The following is a 13,410-nucleotide window of genomic DNA, read 5'->3' as shown; positions in this document are numbered from 1 at the left end:
TATTAACTTAAGGTTTGATGTTGCATTTTATTTTACATACAAACAGTTCAGTATATACATAATGTACAAGTCTCAGACATTTAAATCACTCTGATTATAATATTGCCTACATACACACCACAATTGCTAATGATTAGCATCTTGCATTTTTAAGCGCAGGTGTCCAGTGTCCTCATTTTAAAAAAACAAACAGAAAAACATGAACACACCGTCTCATTCAACAGCAGTTTTCAAAATCAGAAAAAAGCTCAATGACCCAATATTTGGTTTCCTTCTATGAAAAACACAAACATAAGGCTGTCAATGAACCACAGGGTGATGTAGACATCTCAGTGCTCCTGACAAGTGTGCATGTGTTAGTAGTAATTGTTTTCCTGCTGCACAGTCTGTAAACCAAGACATTAAATTATGATGACAAAATTCAATTACAACAAAAATGTAATATTTAAGGTTCTCCTCACAACGTTGATACAACAGCCATTCATTCACCTCTCTTTAGCAAATAAAGCAAAGAAAAAAGATCAGGCACTTCTGGGTTGAGCATAATGGCAGTAGGGGACGTAAAAAAAAAAAAACATGAAAGAAAAAAACGTTATTAGCCAACAATGCTAACAGTAATGCTAGCAGTGTAGCATCACACCTACCCACCCACAGTAATGTACAGTAGTCATCTGCTTAAAGCCCAACACACCACTGCACTCACTGAAAGGCTTTTTTTTTGTGTGCGCGTCACATAACCTGACCTGAATAATTCATTGAATAAATGGCAATATCAAGTCAAAATCTCTCTCACTCACATCCCTGACCAGACGTCTTGTAGCCACTTTTTTTTTTTTTTTTACTTATTTTAACTTTAATTTGTCATATTTAACATTAGAAAAATCAACTACTGCAACATACTGCTTGCTAATCTTTACTGTGATTAACATTTGCAGTACTGACGTTGCAAAGAAACTGCAATATGCAAATGTTTTTACTCAAATGATTCTGGATTCAGATGTAAAAGAATAATAATGGGAATATTCAGTGTTGAAATCTATTGTGCATGTTATCATCCAGCAAAACAAAAAAGGGAAAAGGGGAAAAACCAACACCTAGGGAACAATTTAAGATGAACAGTATGGCTTTGGCAAAACCAGCAAGGTGTGATTGACCGGTGCTGCTGGCTAAGCTTCCAAACTTTACAATTTGAAAAACACTCAGGCCAACAGAATTAGCACTTTTCACCTAAGCGTCATTCAGTTTGAGTCACTTCACTGTGAGGTAGTTTTCCTCTCAGTTCAGCCATAGTTGATCCATTCTGGAGTCACTCACTTGAATTTTCTGCATAATTTGAAAGCTGAAATGTAAACAAGGACATTCAGAGTGGGTTGGTTTAAAGCGACCATGTCAAATTGCTTTACAAGAGTAATGACGAAAAGTACAATTCAAAACTACAAATGAATATTTGCGTGTCTTCTGAGGTTCAGATGTATTGTTGATTATGGTAAAATGGTGGTAAATCTGAAAGATGGCCTGCATGCAGCTCTGTGCTCATATTTATGCTTTAAGCTAAAATCTTATGACAGAACGATTGTTAAACTCAGGCATCAGGCAGTGTATTTGTAACCATTTCATGTCATTTCTGTGGTGTAGATTATAGAAGAATTACACACTTTAAATGTCTGGTTTCTGTGAGCAGCAGTGTGAACAATTCTGACTCTGTCTCTGTTCTGACTCTGTCTCAGTTTCTCTAGAACAGAGTATTTTATACGAAATCACTCGGAATGACTGTTTACATCTTAACCATTTAATTATGTAGAATGTTAGAAAAATCGATGGAATACCCATCCTGACCACACATTTCCTAGCCAACATCAGCAGAGTCAGACACTGGGTTTAGTGTACTGTACCTTTGTATGATTGTTGAGAGTCTACACAACGTGGTCTTCCCTTAATATTATATAAATTAATTTGGCTTGTCAATTAGTTTTCTGCACCATTTTAAAGCCAAATGCTAGTTTTATGTGCATGCTGTTGAGTTGGGGTGTGTGTTGGGATTTATAGTTTGTAGCACTAAAAAGCACAGCTACAAGGCTTTTTTTTATGCAGATGTAGTCCAGATGTCTCCAATCTGCAGAACAACTTTTTGATTTAATAGTATACACACGTTTCACATCCTACACACAGAGGCAGCAAGCTTGTGTGCACGTTCTAGATAGTGTCTTTTTGCGGTGCTACAGCAAACCAGTCCAGAGGTTGTAGCAGGCTGTGTTGATCACAGACTCTAGGTGATGGTACATGGAAACCAGCTGGGGTGGGGGGCTGTTGCTAGGCTGCGGTTGTGAAGGCAGCGGCTCCCTGAAAACAACCTTGAGACTCTGGAGGAAAAGCAGGAGACGGAGGGGTTAAGGAGAGATCAGTATGAAATTTTATGCCGCAGTAAAAGTCCTGCCACTTTTACACATGGAAATGAATGTTATCAACAAGATTCAGGCTGGGATAAGAATAAAAAAAAAAAAACATAATGGCTCACCGTTTTCCCCGCTTGGGCGTCCAGGAAGACCAGCACAAAGCAATCTGTGAACTTCTGGTTTAGGACGGCCTGCAAAGAAGAAGAAAAAAAGAAGAGTGAGTTAATGACATTCAGAAAGAGCGGCATTTAAATTTCCTAATTCTTCAGCCCATTTTCCTTTTCATGTTCAAATTTAACCTCCAGTGTGCATGATCCATTTAATGTCAGCTAGCATTAAGGCATTGAAAAATGCACAGCTTTGCAGCCCAGACGCACAGAGAAGTTCTGTTTGAGACACGTGGAAGGAAAAAATTACAGTGCGTGTGAGCCGGCTGCTTTCACAGCATCAGCACGAAAATCTCTGAGAGTGCAAGTCCTTTTGATGTGGAGTCTCTCAATTACAGAATTAAGCAGGGAGTAACCTCCTGACACTCTGGAGGAGCGGACAATTACTCCCCATAAAATTCCCCTAATCCCCTGCAAGACTTCAATTTAACATTTTAACACCACATAGGCAGGCGTACACTGTGAACCACAAAGGTCTGAAAATGTTGAACAGATTACCTCCCCCTCCATCTTTTCTTCCCTTTTTCATTTAATAAGTGCTCAAAGTAAGTGTAATAATCTATCTCTAAGTAAGTTTAATTCTTGAATATGACAAAAAGTGGCTGCTGAGTGGATTTCAGAGCAAAGCTGTATACAACAAGGTGTTAAAAATGTAAATTAAAAGCGGCTCTTAAAAAAAAATCAGGCAAAAGAAAAGCAAGGTAGTGTAATTAAAGAGCAGTGCTGCCCTTGTGTTCCCGTCAAATGTTCAGATGTAAATAGTTTTTTTTTACTGTAAAGCAGAAACAATATTGTTGCCAGGTGGCGTGGGATGCTGGAGGTGGAAGTTAATATTTCTATGCAACTCCATGGTGCAGCACTGAAGTCTGTATAGAAGGACAACAAAATAAATCAACATACACAATCCACACACAAACTGTGAAGCTCTTACCAGGTACTGAATGCCGCTGTCATCCACAAAGTGCCGGCAGCTTTGAGGGAAGCGCGAGAGCAGCACTTTTATCAGACTCTGATACCAGGCTGGGCTCATGGTCAGGAAGCAATCCTGTCAATCAACACACAATCAGCTACATCAGAATTCTATGATTATATTTTTGTACTTAGTAAACACACTTATCCATAATGACTAATTGGGTCAGTGCACACACAGAGTTGCAATTTTTTTACATATTACTACAGTGTACTTACAATTGGCCTTTTTGAAAATCCACTCTTATAACCCACTCCTATAGTAAGCCTATTATAGGAGTGGGTTATAAGCGTGGGTTCTCAAAAACTGTAACAGTAACTGTTACTGACTGTGCTCCCTCTGTTTCTGCACCTATTAACTGCTCCTCACTATCCCTCAATGGGAAGGGACCAGCATAAGACCACTGCTAATCAGCTATTATGGGGCTGACCGACAAGGTACAGGAATGGACGTCTGCACAGCACAACCTTGTGGGGATTTTACACACTTACATAGGTGGGCACTATTCATGACATTTCACAGTGCTATATTTATTCTGGGTAATTCTGGGTGGTTGGCCACTGTGTAAAAAGCACAGCAACACTGTCTTACACCCTACCATGAAGTATTTAAAGCAGTGCAGTCCACCTGCAGTGCACAGGTGTTTTCCAGCTTGAACGCACCCGATTCAGCTCCAGAAGGACTTCATTATTAGCTCATGATGAGACTCAGATGTTGGAAAATACTGGCTTAAAGCCCTAGAAAATATAAATATGAGCTAATTAGGCTAATCTTAATCTTCTGGGCACCCAACATACAAAGAAATTATGCACAAAAAAGAATGTTCTGCTGTGCAAAAAAGCATTAATTCATTTAACCTAGTTTATCCCCTTTCAATGAACTGTGGACGGTCATAACCTTAGGTAAAGGAAGAAGGAAGAAAGAAGAACCATTCACCATTTGTGTTGCACAATTTTAAACTCATCGGTGTTGTGAACACACGTGCTGAGAGCGGTGGGCAACCCAAGCTGCGGCGCCTGAGAACCAGTTGGGGTTCAGGTGCCTTGCTCCAGAGCACAAGTCCTGTCAGTTTAGGAGATTGAACTGGCAAGCTTCTGGTCTCAAGGCCAAAGCTTGTGTAAACAGTACTCTCACACATCATTGAGCTAGTGCTTGGTTATGTCTCATTAGAATATTATTAATAATATATCTTGCTTTTTATGATTAACTTTGCTGCATGGGTAATATAAAACTGTAGTTTATATAGTTTAGTTTTGCAGAACAATATCTAAAGACATATTTAAGCATTGCAGCTCTACTATGCTATCCCTCTCTGTGTTGTTGTGGATGGACTGGTTTTGCCAACATATTCTGATCACATCCTGCATTAGTATTCTCATTCACCTGTTCCAGAACAGTTGGAACAGATTTTTTTCTCCGTATTTCACTAATGTATGAGCCTCAGGCTCACTGACTGAATTCTTGGTACTGATGTCTATAACACAGATCTAAGTGCAAAGGGCAGTTCCTAGACACTGTTCCCCTAGTCAACCCTAGTCAGTGGAGCCGTCTTTGTGACTGCAGCTCCTGCCATTCGTGTCCCAATAATGAACCCCCTTTACTTAAAGAACATTTTTTTTCCTCTCACTTAAACCATTTCCTCATCCCACTTTGAAAGTCCTTTTTCTGGGCACTTGCAGACTATTCGGGGTTATAAAATATATAACTGAAACAGCATGAGACACTTCAGCTAGAAAACAGAACCATTTAGCAGTTCTGAACATTCTGCTTGTGATCTAAATTTGATTCCATTTAAAAGAAATCTAATTTGCAGCAAGTTGCCCCTGATCTGCTATCACATGTGCGCAGAAACACCTCCGGAGGCTACGTCTATCCTTCTATTGTGAACCTGCCGACATTTGACAGCTGCGTATATCATCCAAATGAAGAGATTAGCATTAGCTCTCCCACTGCAGAGCTGCACATCTTGGTGAAACAGAGCTTAAATTTGCATGTGAAAAAGAAGCCTCACCAACATGTTCTCAGCCGTGCTGGATGTAGGAGGGTAATAAACACCGCGTTCACAATACAGGGTTACAGAGGCACAAATCTGATCATTTTGCTATGTAGGCAAAATATCTGATTTTTAGCCTCTTAAATTCATTGAATGAGAAATTCTGTGATTTTCAAATCTTTATATCATTTATGTATATAGTGGTGGCTCAATGGTTAGAGAGCTGGGTTACTGATGGTTACTGATGACAGAGTTGTGGGTTCAATACCCGGGTTCGCTACACTGCACACTGTGTGCTTACTGTTTCACTGTGTGCATGTGTGTTCACTCCATGTATGGGTTAAAGGCAAATTGCCTCTGTGTCCAAAACACATGGTGAATGTGGTTGTCTTTGTCTCAGAGATAAGACACATATCTGACACTTGGCACCGCAATCTAGTAAATAGAACAATCAAATCAGAATGTAAGCTATCTTCCCAATCACACTTCACAGCACATGCGCATATATGCAAATCTTATGCAAAAATCTGGTCACCCCTAATTATGTGCTACTTTGTGTTGGTCAACCACTTAAAATATCAATAAAATACATGGTGTTTTGTGGTTGTAAGGTGACAAAATGAAAATAAGTTAAAGGGGTATAGATACTTCTGCAAGCCACTGTGCGTTTTCAATGCAAACAAAGGGAAGATTGGGCCGTTTTCATTCCCTGTCTGCGTTTTGTTAACAAGAGACATTTGTCAGTACAAGTTAAAAGCCATTGCCCTGAACCTGTAGGAATGAAAGTGCTGCTGGGTCTCTGGGTCTGCACACAGATGATGGTGGGGGTTATGGAGCTAGGGGCAAATGTACAAAAGATGAAGATGATCAGGAGAAGAAGCAGGAACCCCCTGACCCTCTGCACTGCCAAAGAATAAAGCCTTTGGAAACTACATTCACCTGCTGGGGATCCAGAGCAAAGCCTACAGCAGCAGCTGTGTGATCAGATCACAGAGCAGTTACATGAACTGAGATGAGTGTGCGCGTGTGTGTGTGTGTGTGTGTGTGTGTGTGTGTGTGTGTAAAAAACCCAACAACACCCACAGCATCAACAAAACGCTCCAGAGTTTATAAAGGGCTCTTTACATCCTGAAAGAGGACAACTCACGTCTTTTTGTTACTGAAGAAAGGATTAGATTTGGGTTTAGGCTTTTGGTACATATGGAATGTATTGCATACAGAGCTGTGCAGAGTCCACCATTAATTTAATTTCTAATCAAAATAGCCATTAAATTTTACATTTTTCAGTGTTCAATTTCATACATGTAATATCCCCGGAAATATCTTCTAGAAAAATAATTTTAAGAAATAAGAGCTTACACTATGCCAGCTCTGACTGGAAATTAGATCAGAGACTGATGGTCTATATGACCTTTTGTCCTGTCAACATATAAAAACATGTAAAAATGTGTGTCAGGAGGTCATTGCAGGTGATGCCCTACTGGTGAAGATTACGCCCTTATCACTTTTAATGCCACACTCAAGGGTCTGTTCACTCACTGTGAAATCTCTGCACTCTTTCTGCTTGATGGACAGCATTTCAACCCTTCCTCTGCTACTCATGGCATAGCTACAGCATGCTTAATCAGACACACACACCTCCAGCAAGCCTCAGCGCTACTTAAATGCATAACATGGAATAAAGTGCATGAATCTGAGTGTAATGAGGAAAAAGTAGCATTACTGTGCTCACACTTATTAATACATGCATTACATCAATAATTTAGAGTAACAACTACATAACTGCTTTATATACTAAATGCATTAAAAGTTATTAAATATGCAAAAATCCAGTAATAAAAATTTGGATTTTCGCCCATGAGGAACCTTTGTTCTACACCTAAGAGACACATTGCTTAATTCACTGCTACATAACAAAACAAGTGTCTTAAAGTAGTATGCAGCTGTGGTGATTATTAAGTGACTGAAATGTAAGCATGAGCTGTATGAAATAAATCAGGGCCCTGCTGTGATATTATAGGGTTGATTATTGCAGCAATATTATAGGGTTGAGTTGCTGTCTGTGATTTGCTGGTTGTGTACTGCTATACTGCTGTGTGTGATGAACGTAGCACATGTTCCCCCCACCACCCCCAACAGTGCCGTGGGCTACGATTGCTGCTGCTGTCAGCTACCTGTGAAAACCAGTGTTCTGCTCAAAACACACTAAGACGAAACGGGAGAACCATGTCATTTTTCAGCCGTGTCCTAAAGACCAACTTCCTTGCATATGTGTGTGTAGTGAAAGACACAGACCAAGTGTCTCAATTCAGCCACTACATTTTTAAAACATAAACTGAACTGCCAATGGCCCCTATCTTACACTCAAAAACAAGTCTGTTATCAGCATGCTTTTACAGTTTGTCAGTTTGTTAAAGCCTTTTAACGATGTTTTATCTGAAAATGTGTGTTCACATTTCCCACGGAGGTGTTGTTAAACAGGATGTGACCTCTTTTGTATCAAGGGCCAATAGCTCATTCAATTCTGAAGCATGTACAATAAGAAGAAGATGATGCCAGAAGAAGAAGAAGAAGAAAAACCCTAAAATAGGCTTCTACACACTGCTTCAACTCTAAAAACTGACTGCAGTTACAATGCTGTGTCAAATGTGCAGTGGAAATGTATGTGTGCAGTGGCCATTCTAGATATATGGGACCCTTGGTGAACCCCAACCCCTTCAATCCCTCCATCAATCCAAAACAATGAGGACTGAGGAGAAGGTGGGAGACTAGGTACAGACAGAACACTTGGCCAGGTAACGTTAATAGAGAGATGAGGTCCAGAGAGGTCCATTACTGACACCCTCCCTTCATCTCCTACCTCTCAGTGGGAGAGGTCCATTACTGACACCCTCCCTTCATCTCCTACCTCTCAGTGGGAAGACGCCCACTCCGACCATATACACTGACCCACGCGTTGACATGATATTGCTGATGTCTTGTGCAAATTTAACCATTCCGATTTTTCGTGAGGACTTTGCCCCAGACAAGATGCCATTCCTGAGTGGCTGCCCATGTCGTTTATAGCTAATAGGGTTAGTTGCAAAGAAGGTACAACCTAATAAACTGGCATATCTATTTACTTTAAAAAATATATATATACTGTAACCATACCAGCTGCGGGTCAATCTCTCCAACAGATCGGCTCTGCACTGCATCCAGCAGCTCCTCTAGTTCAACGAAGGCCAGCTTGCTGAGTTTGAGCTTGTCCAGGGCGAGGTGCTCACCATGGAAGAGCCGTCTCCACAGGTTGTCCCTGCGACAATGGCCCATGGCCTGCTCCACGCTGCTTTGGATCTGCCTGCGAGCTGAACTGACCTCAGAGTTCAGGAGGGGGAACAGAGGGGATGGGTAAAAAAGGCTCGAGGAGTCCAGACCTTCTGACAGTGCAGCCTGAGCTCCAAGCAGGTGGGGCTCTGTAGCTTCAGGATCAGGGCTAGTTGTGGGCGTCGGTGTTGAACTGGTAGTTTCCTCCCACAGATCATTTTCAGACTCTCTGCCCATAGCGCTGCCTGACTCAGCCCGCTCCAGAGGGGCCCGTCCACTAAGGTCACGGTAGGGGTCATTTGGGTCACGGTAAATTTGAGGGAGCTTCTTGAAGCGCCGCATGTCTGCTGTCAGCCGTGGGAAAAGTTCTCTTTGGCTGGTCATGATCACATAGTAACGTAACCTGTGTGCATACAAATGCAAAAGAAAACAAAAATCACTACCATTCATTTTAATCACCATAGCAGCTGTATTAGTTCATTATAATTTGTTAGGATTTGACTGGTTAACTGGTATGCAACTTCCTCAAATTCCCACAAATATTGCAGATGTTCTTGTCAGCATAACACCACACAATACAATATAAACAATAAAAAAAACTGCTGTCAATTAAGTTTTAAAATTTCTTTAGCATTAAGGGACTGGAATAGCATATTGTTAAGGGTTTTCAAGGTACAGTCAATTACAGAATCAATCACGTTCACTGACTGACTATTAAAAAAACTACACACTGCAGATTCATGGTAGATTAAAGTCTCTGTGCAGTCCAAACTGTCAGACAACTACACAAACTGCAGATTCAAAGTCTGCACAATCAGTATAAGTCGTCTGTAAAAGCTACACACACTGCAGATACATACTGGTCTAAATCACTATTCAATCATTAGTAGGGGGTTTAACGAATCACAAAACTCGGATCAGACCACAGTCTTTAAGTCAAGGATCAGATCATTTTTGAGTCAGCAAAAAAGGAGACAAACCTGGCTTTCCACTGAAACACCAAAATGATGTTGCTTCTAATGTACCACGCTCAATGTATTCCCATTTTCATATACTCATTGTATCTAAAACAACAGCATGACTGCACTCCAAGGTCAGTTTTACAGTTTTACACAGCCATGGCTAATAGACAACTTAGATTAATGGCAGTCCGGAAACATTTAGTTTATTACTTATTTCATTATGACTTCCAAATAAGCAAACAAGCACCTCAAAGGCTGCAAAAGGAGTGAGAAGCTAAACAGGTGTGCTTTTGTGTTATAAGGAATAAGGGATGTAAGCATTAGCTAAACAAAATACATAAGGCCCTGCTGTGATATTATATAGCTGATTGTTACAGTAGTATTAGTTTCTCACTCACTACAGCCATTCATTAAAAACACCAAAAAACCTGTAACAAGTAGATTAGCACAGCACTCTTTCGTCTTTGCTAATTCATCTTTGTTCTTTCTAATCCCTCTGTCTGATGTATGTACCTCAGCAGGTGTCTCTCCCCTTCAGATTGCTCCTCGAATGGAGCTGCATTGTGACACACCAGCAGAGAAACGTCAAAGTCATCATGGTGACGCAGTCCCTCTAGGTCTTTATATGTGCCAGAGCTGAAAGAATACATGCAGTGTTTGTTCAGAGAAAGAGAGGAACATGAAAGCGCATCTCAAAAAACAGGGTTAATAAAAGTGTTTTTTAAACAGTGATGAACAAAAATGCTGTCAAATCAAGAAATGCTTGCTATGTAAAGTTTGTTTCTTTAGTTTTGCACTGGAGCTACAAGGGTAATGTAGCTATGCAATGGAAGCCTAATTTGTACATATTAACAACAGTCCAGTTACTCTTTATCCTATGCAGCTTGCGATGAGGCGGTACTATTCTACAGAAAGTGATTTTTTTTAAATGTATGCATACAAATCAGTAAACCAACATCCAGATACCTAGATTATCAGGTTGGTGTCAAGGGTCAATTCTGGGTCCATTGTCAGTTCATATGTTAATGGTATGCCACACTGTCCTCCTAGTATTATTTGTCAAATGTATGCAGATGACAGTTATATACATGTTTGCAAATGATAAGCAGCAGGCTGTTCAGAGCTTTCAGGTGCAGTAATACTCAGCAAATCTTTTTTACACCTTGTGTATGTTTTTCATAAAAAAGCTGATTGTGATCCAGAAGTATTTCTACAAGGAAAAATAGGTATTTCATAAAGCATGAAAAAACAAAAACATTTAAGAAACATGTCAATTTAATTTAGCAAACTTTAGATTCAGTAATAGTATGACTAGAGACTAGAGGCAGCAAAATTGTTTATGAATGCTTTAATTGTTTGTTACATTTTATCAAACAAGGTGGACACAGACATGTACGACAACTCTTTGAGACTGTGTATGAACAGGCTTTGAAAGTTTTAGATAAATAGTCAGATCACTGTAATAGTTTAGTTAAGACAGGTCGACTAAGGCTGTTGTAAGAGGTGACTGCATTATGTCAATAAGAAAGTGTTTTAGTCAGTCTGCATTTCCTTCCCACACTTTAAGTGACTGGAACTCCGTCAAGCAACTCCCCATTTGAATTGCTTGACGACCATTCCTTTACTCTGTAAATTACCATTTATTTAGTCTGTATCTTTGCAAGCTTGCTTACTTGTTGCCTTCATATTGATAAATGTGTATTGTCCCTGTTAAATAAATAATACAAATTCTAAGAGACTACAGTTTTATAAAAAAAAAAAAAAGAGCTGGTAGTACCTGTTCCACAGTGCCACTAAGGCATACTCATGCAGGTCTGTGCTAGGCGCTCCCTTCTTGTTATCAGAGGTCACTGCCGCTTTTGACATGCGGAGAGGCTTCATGCCATATGTACCAGCATGATCGGTGATGTAATTATAAAGCTGGTGGGCAGTTATCATTCCTGTCGAAATAGAGAAACTCCCTACGTGCACACACAAAAACACACACACACACACGTTTTTTTATGCAATCAGAATACACGGTCATACATATACATAAGCACCAATACATTATAATATTTCTAAACCCAACTTTTGGTTCCCCTGGTAAGAAATAGGTTTTGCAACATGTAAAAAAAATCACCATTGCTGTCACCAACACTTTGGAATGACCTGCATTTCTGCATTGATTACTAATAAATTGTGGTCTGATCCTTCTCTCTCATAATTATGGCCAAAACCCAATCTCAGTAAACTAATAACACAAATAGTTGTACTGTTTATGTCTTTATTGAGAACAAGAAGATGGGGAAGTGTGAATTTCACAGGTTTGCCCAAGAATAAAGACACACAAAGTCTGGTTATTGACAAATTGGTTCTTCTTAAAAAAAACAAAAAAAAAAACAAACAAACAAAAAACTGGTCAGTGTGAAACATGCCTTGATACTGGCAACTTTCTGAAGACCTAAGAAGACGTGTAGAAGGCAAGAAACTGGAAAAGGTTACAAAAGCATTGCTAAAGTCCTGGCATTGCTAAGGACACTCTCTAATAATGTGTTTAATAAAAGACATGAACAGCATCGTGTTTGTATATAATTGTAACTTTCTAATAATTGTAATAATGATCAGACCACATTTTATAAGCAAATGCAGAAGTCCAATGCATAATTCCAAAGAGTTCACTTACTTTTTCTTGTAAGAACCCTGAAAACTATGACAATGGTATTTCTAGCATCCCAGGTAAGAAGCAGCAGGCATTACAGGCATCTATTTGAAAAGTTTACAGAAACACTGAAGGAGAAAGAGGCAAAGAATTTGCATAGAAACTGAACTGTAATTGAATCAACTCTGCCTGGCAAAGCAGATATCAAATATAACCACATTTCTGCCCTGAAATCAAAACCAATTCCCAAGAACACTTGAACGAAAGTTCTAAAACAGACTTTTTTTTTGGTCCTGTTTGATATTAAGAATGCCTTCTTTGGCTATCTGAGGACAAAGAATGCTTGTAGCATTTAACACTGTTACTCTTCCACACTTTTCACAGCGTTATACACAGCTTGTGCAGTTTTATTTTTTAGACAACATAAAATTGTAACTGTTTATCATAAATGGAAACAGCACAAATAACAGACTTGTGTACTGCCTGGTTCACATATTGACAATCTAGGTTTGTTTTTTTGCAAGAGTAAATTAAAGTGCTAATATTGGTGGAGAGGATCTTTATTTCTTTTTTCTATGTTTGTGCCTTTGCTGTCCATGTTCCTTTAATCTCATCAATATTTTATATTAATATCTTTGCTGTGTTATTTATACAATATGGAACACTCTGAGGTGTACAAATACAGCAATGTATCTTGATGCATCAGGCTAATGGTTCAACTTTGTTGGTTATACAATTTTACAATCATTTTTAATTTTTTAAAATAATATTCAATAAAGGAGTGGTTATCAAACCAGTCTTTGCATATTTTATTTCTACAATTCAGTGATCATAAACTTTTTAAAATGTATGTTTTAAAGACTGCAGTAATGGCAGCTTTATCTACTTATTCTTTAGTGCTGTTTTGCACAATAAAAATATTTGATATATACTACGTGCATTAGTAGTAAAATAAGTCACTGGTAGCTGTACACATTC

General features: G+C 39.2%; 1 protein-coding gene across 1 annotated transcript in view; it reads right to left on the bottom strand.

The window, feature by feature from the left end:
* Window positions 1-7: 7 nt before the first annotated feature.
* The window catches only part of szt2 (SZT2 subunit of KICSTOR complex), a 113,741-nt gene continuing 100,338 nt past the window's right edge, over window positions 8-13,410 (bottom strand). Inside the window, exons 72-77 of the mRNA XM_072683946.1 lie at window positions 11,569-11,752; window positions 10,305-10,427; window positions 8,677-9,232; window positions 3,492-3,605; window positions 2,516-2,584; window positions 8-2,360 (exon numbers count right to left, since the gene is read on the bottom strand). Coding sequence (XP_072540047.1) covers window positions 2,217-2,360; window positions 2,516-2,584; window positions 3,492-3,605; window positions 8,677-9,232; window positions 10,305-10,427; window positions 11,569-11,752 — 1,190 coding nt within the window. The 3' untranslated portion in view covers window positions 8-2,216. The remainder of the gene's footprint in view (window positions 2,361-2,515; window positions 2,585-3,491; window positions 3,606-8,676; window positions 9,233-10,304; window positions 10,428-11,568; window positions 11,753-13,410) is intronic.

Source organism: Salminus brasiliensis, chromosome 7 (genome assembly GCF_030463535.1).
Source record: "Salminus brasiliensis chromosome 7, fSalBra1.hap2, whole genome shotgun sequence".
Taxonomy (NCBI): Eukaryota; Metazoa; Chordata; class Actinopteri; order Characiformes; family Bryconidae; genus Salminus; species Salminus brasiliensis.
Note: the sequence above shows the minus strand (reverse complement) of the source record. Positions and strands in the feature narration are given on the sequence as shown.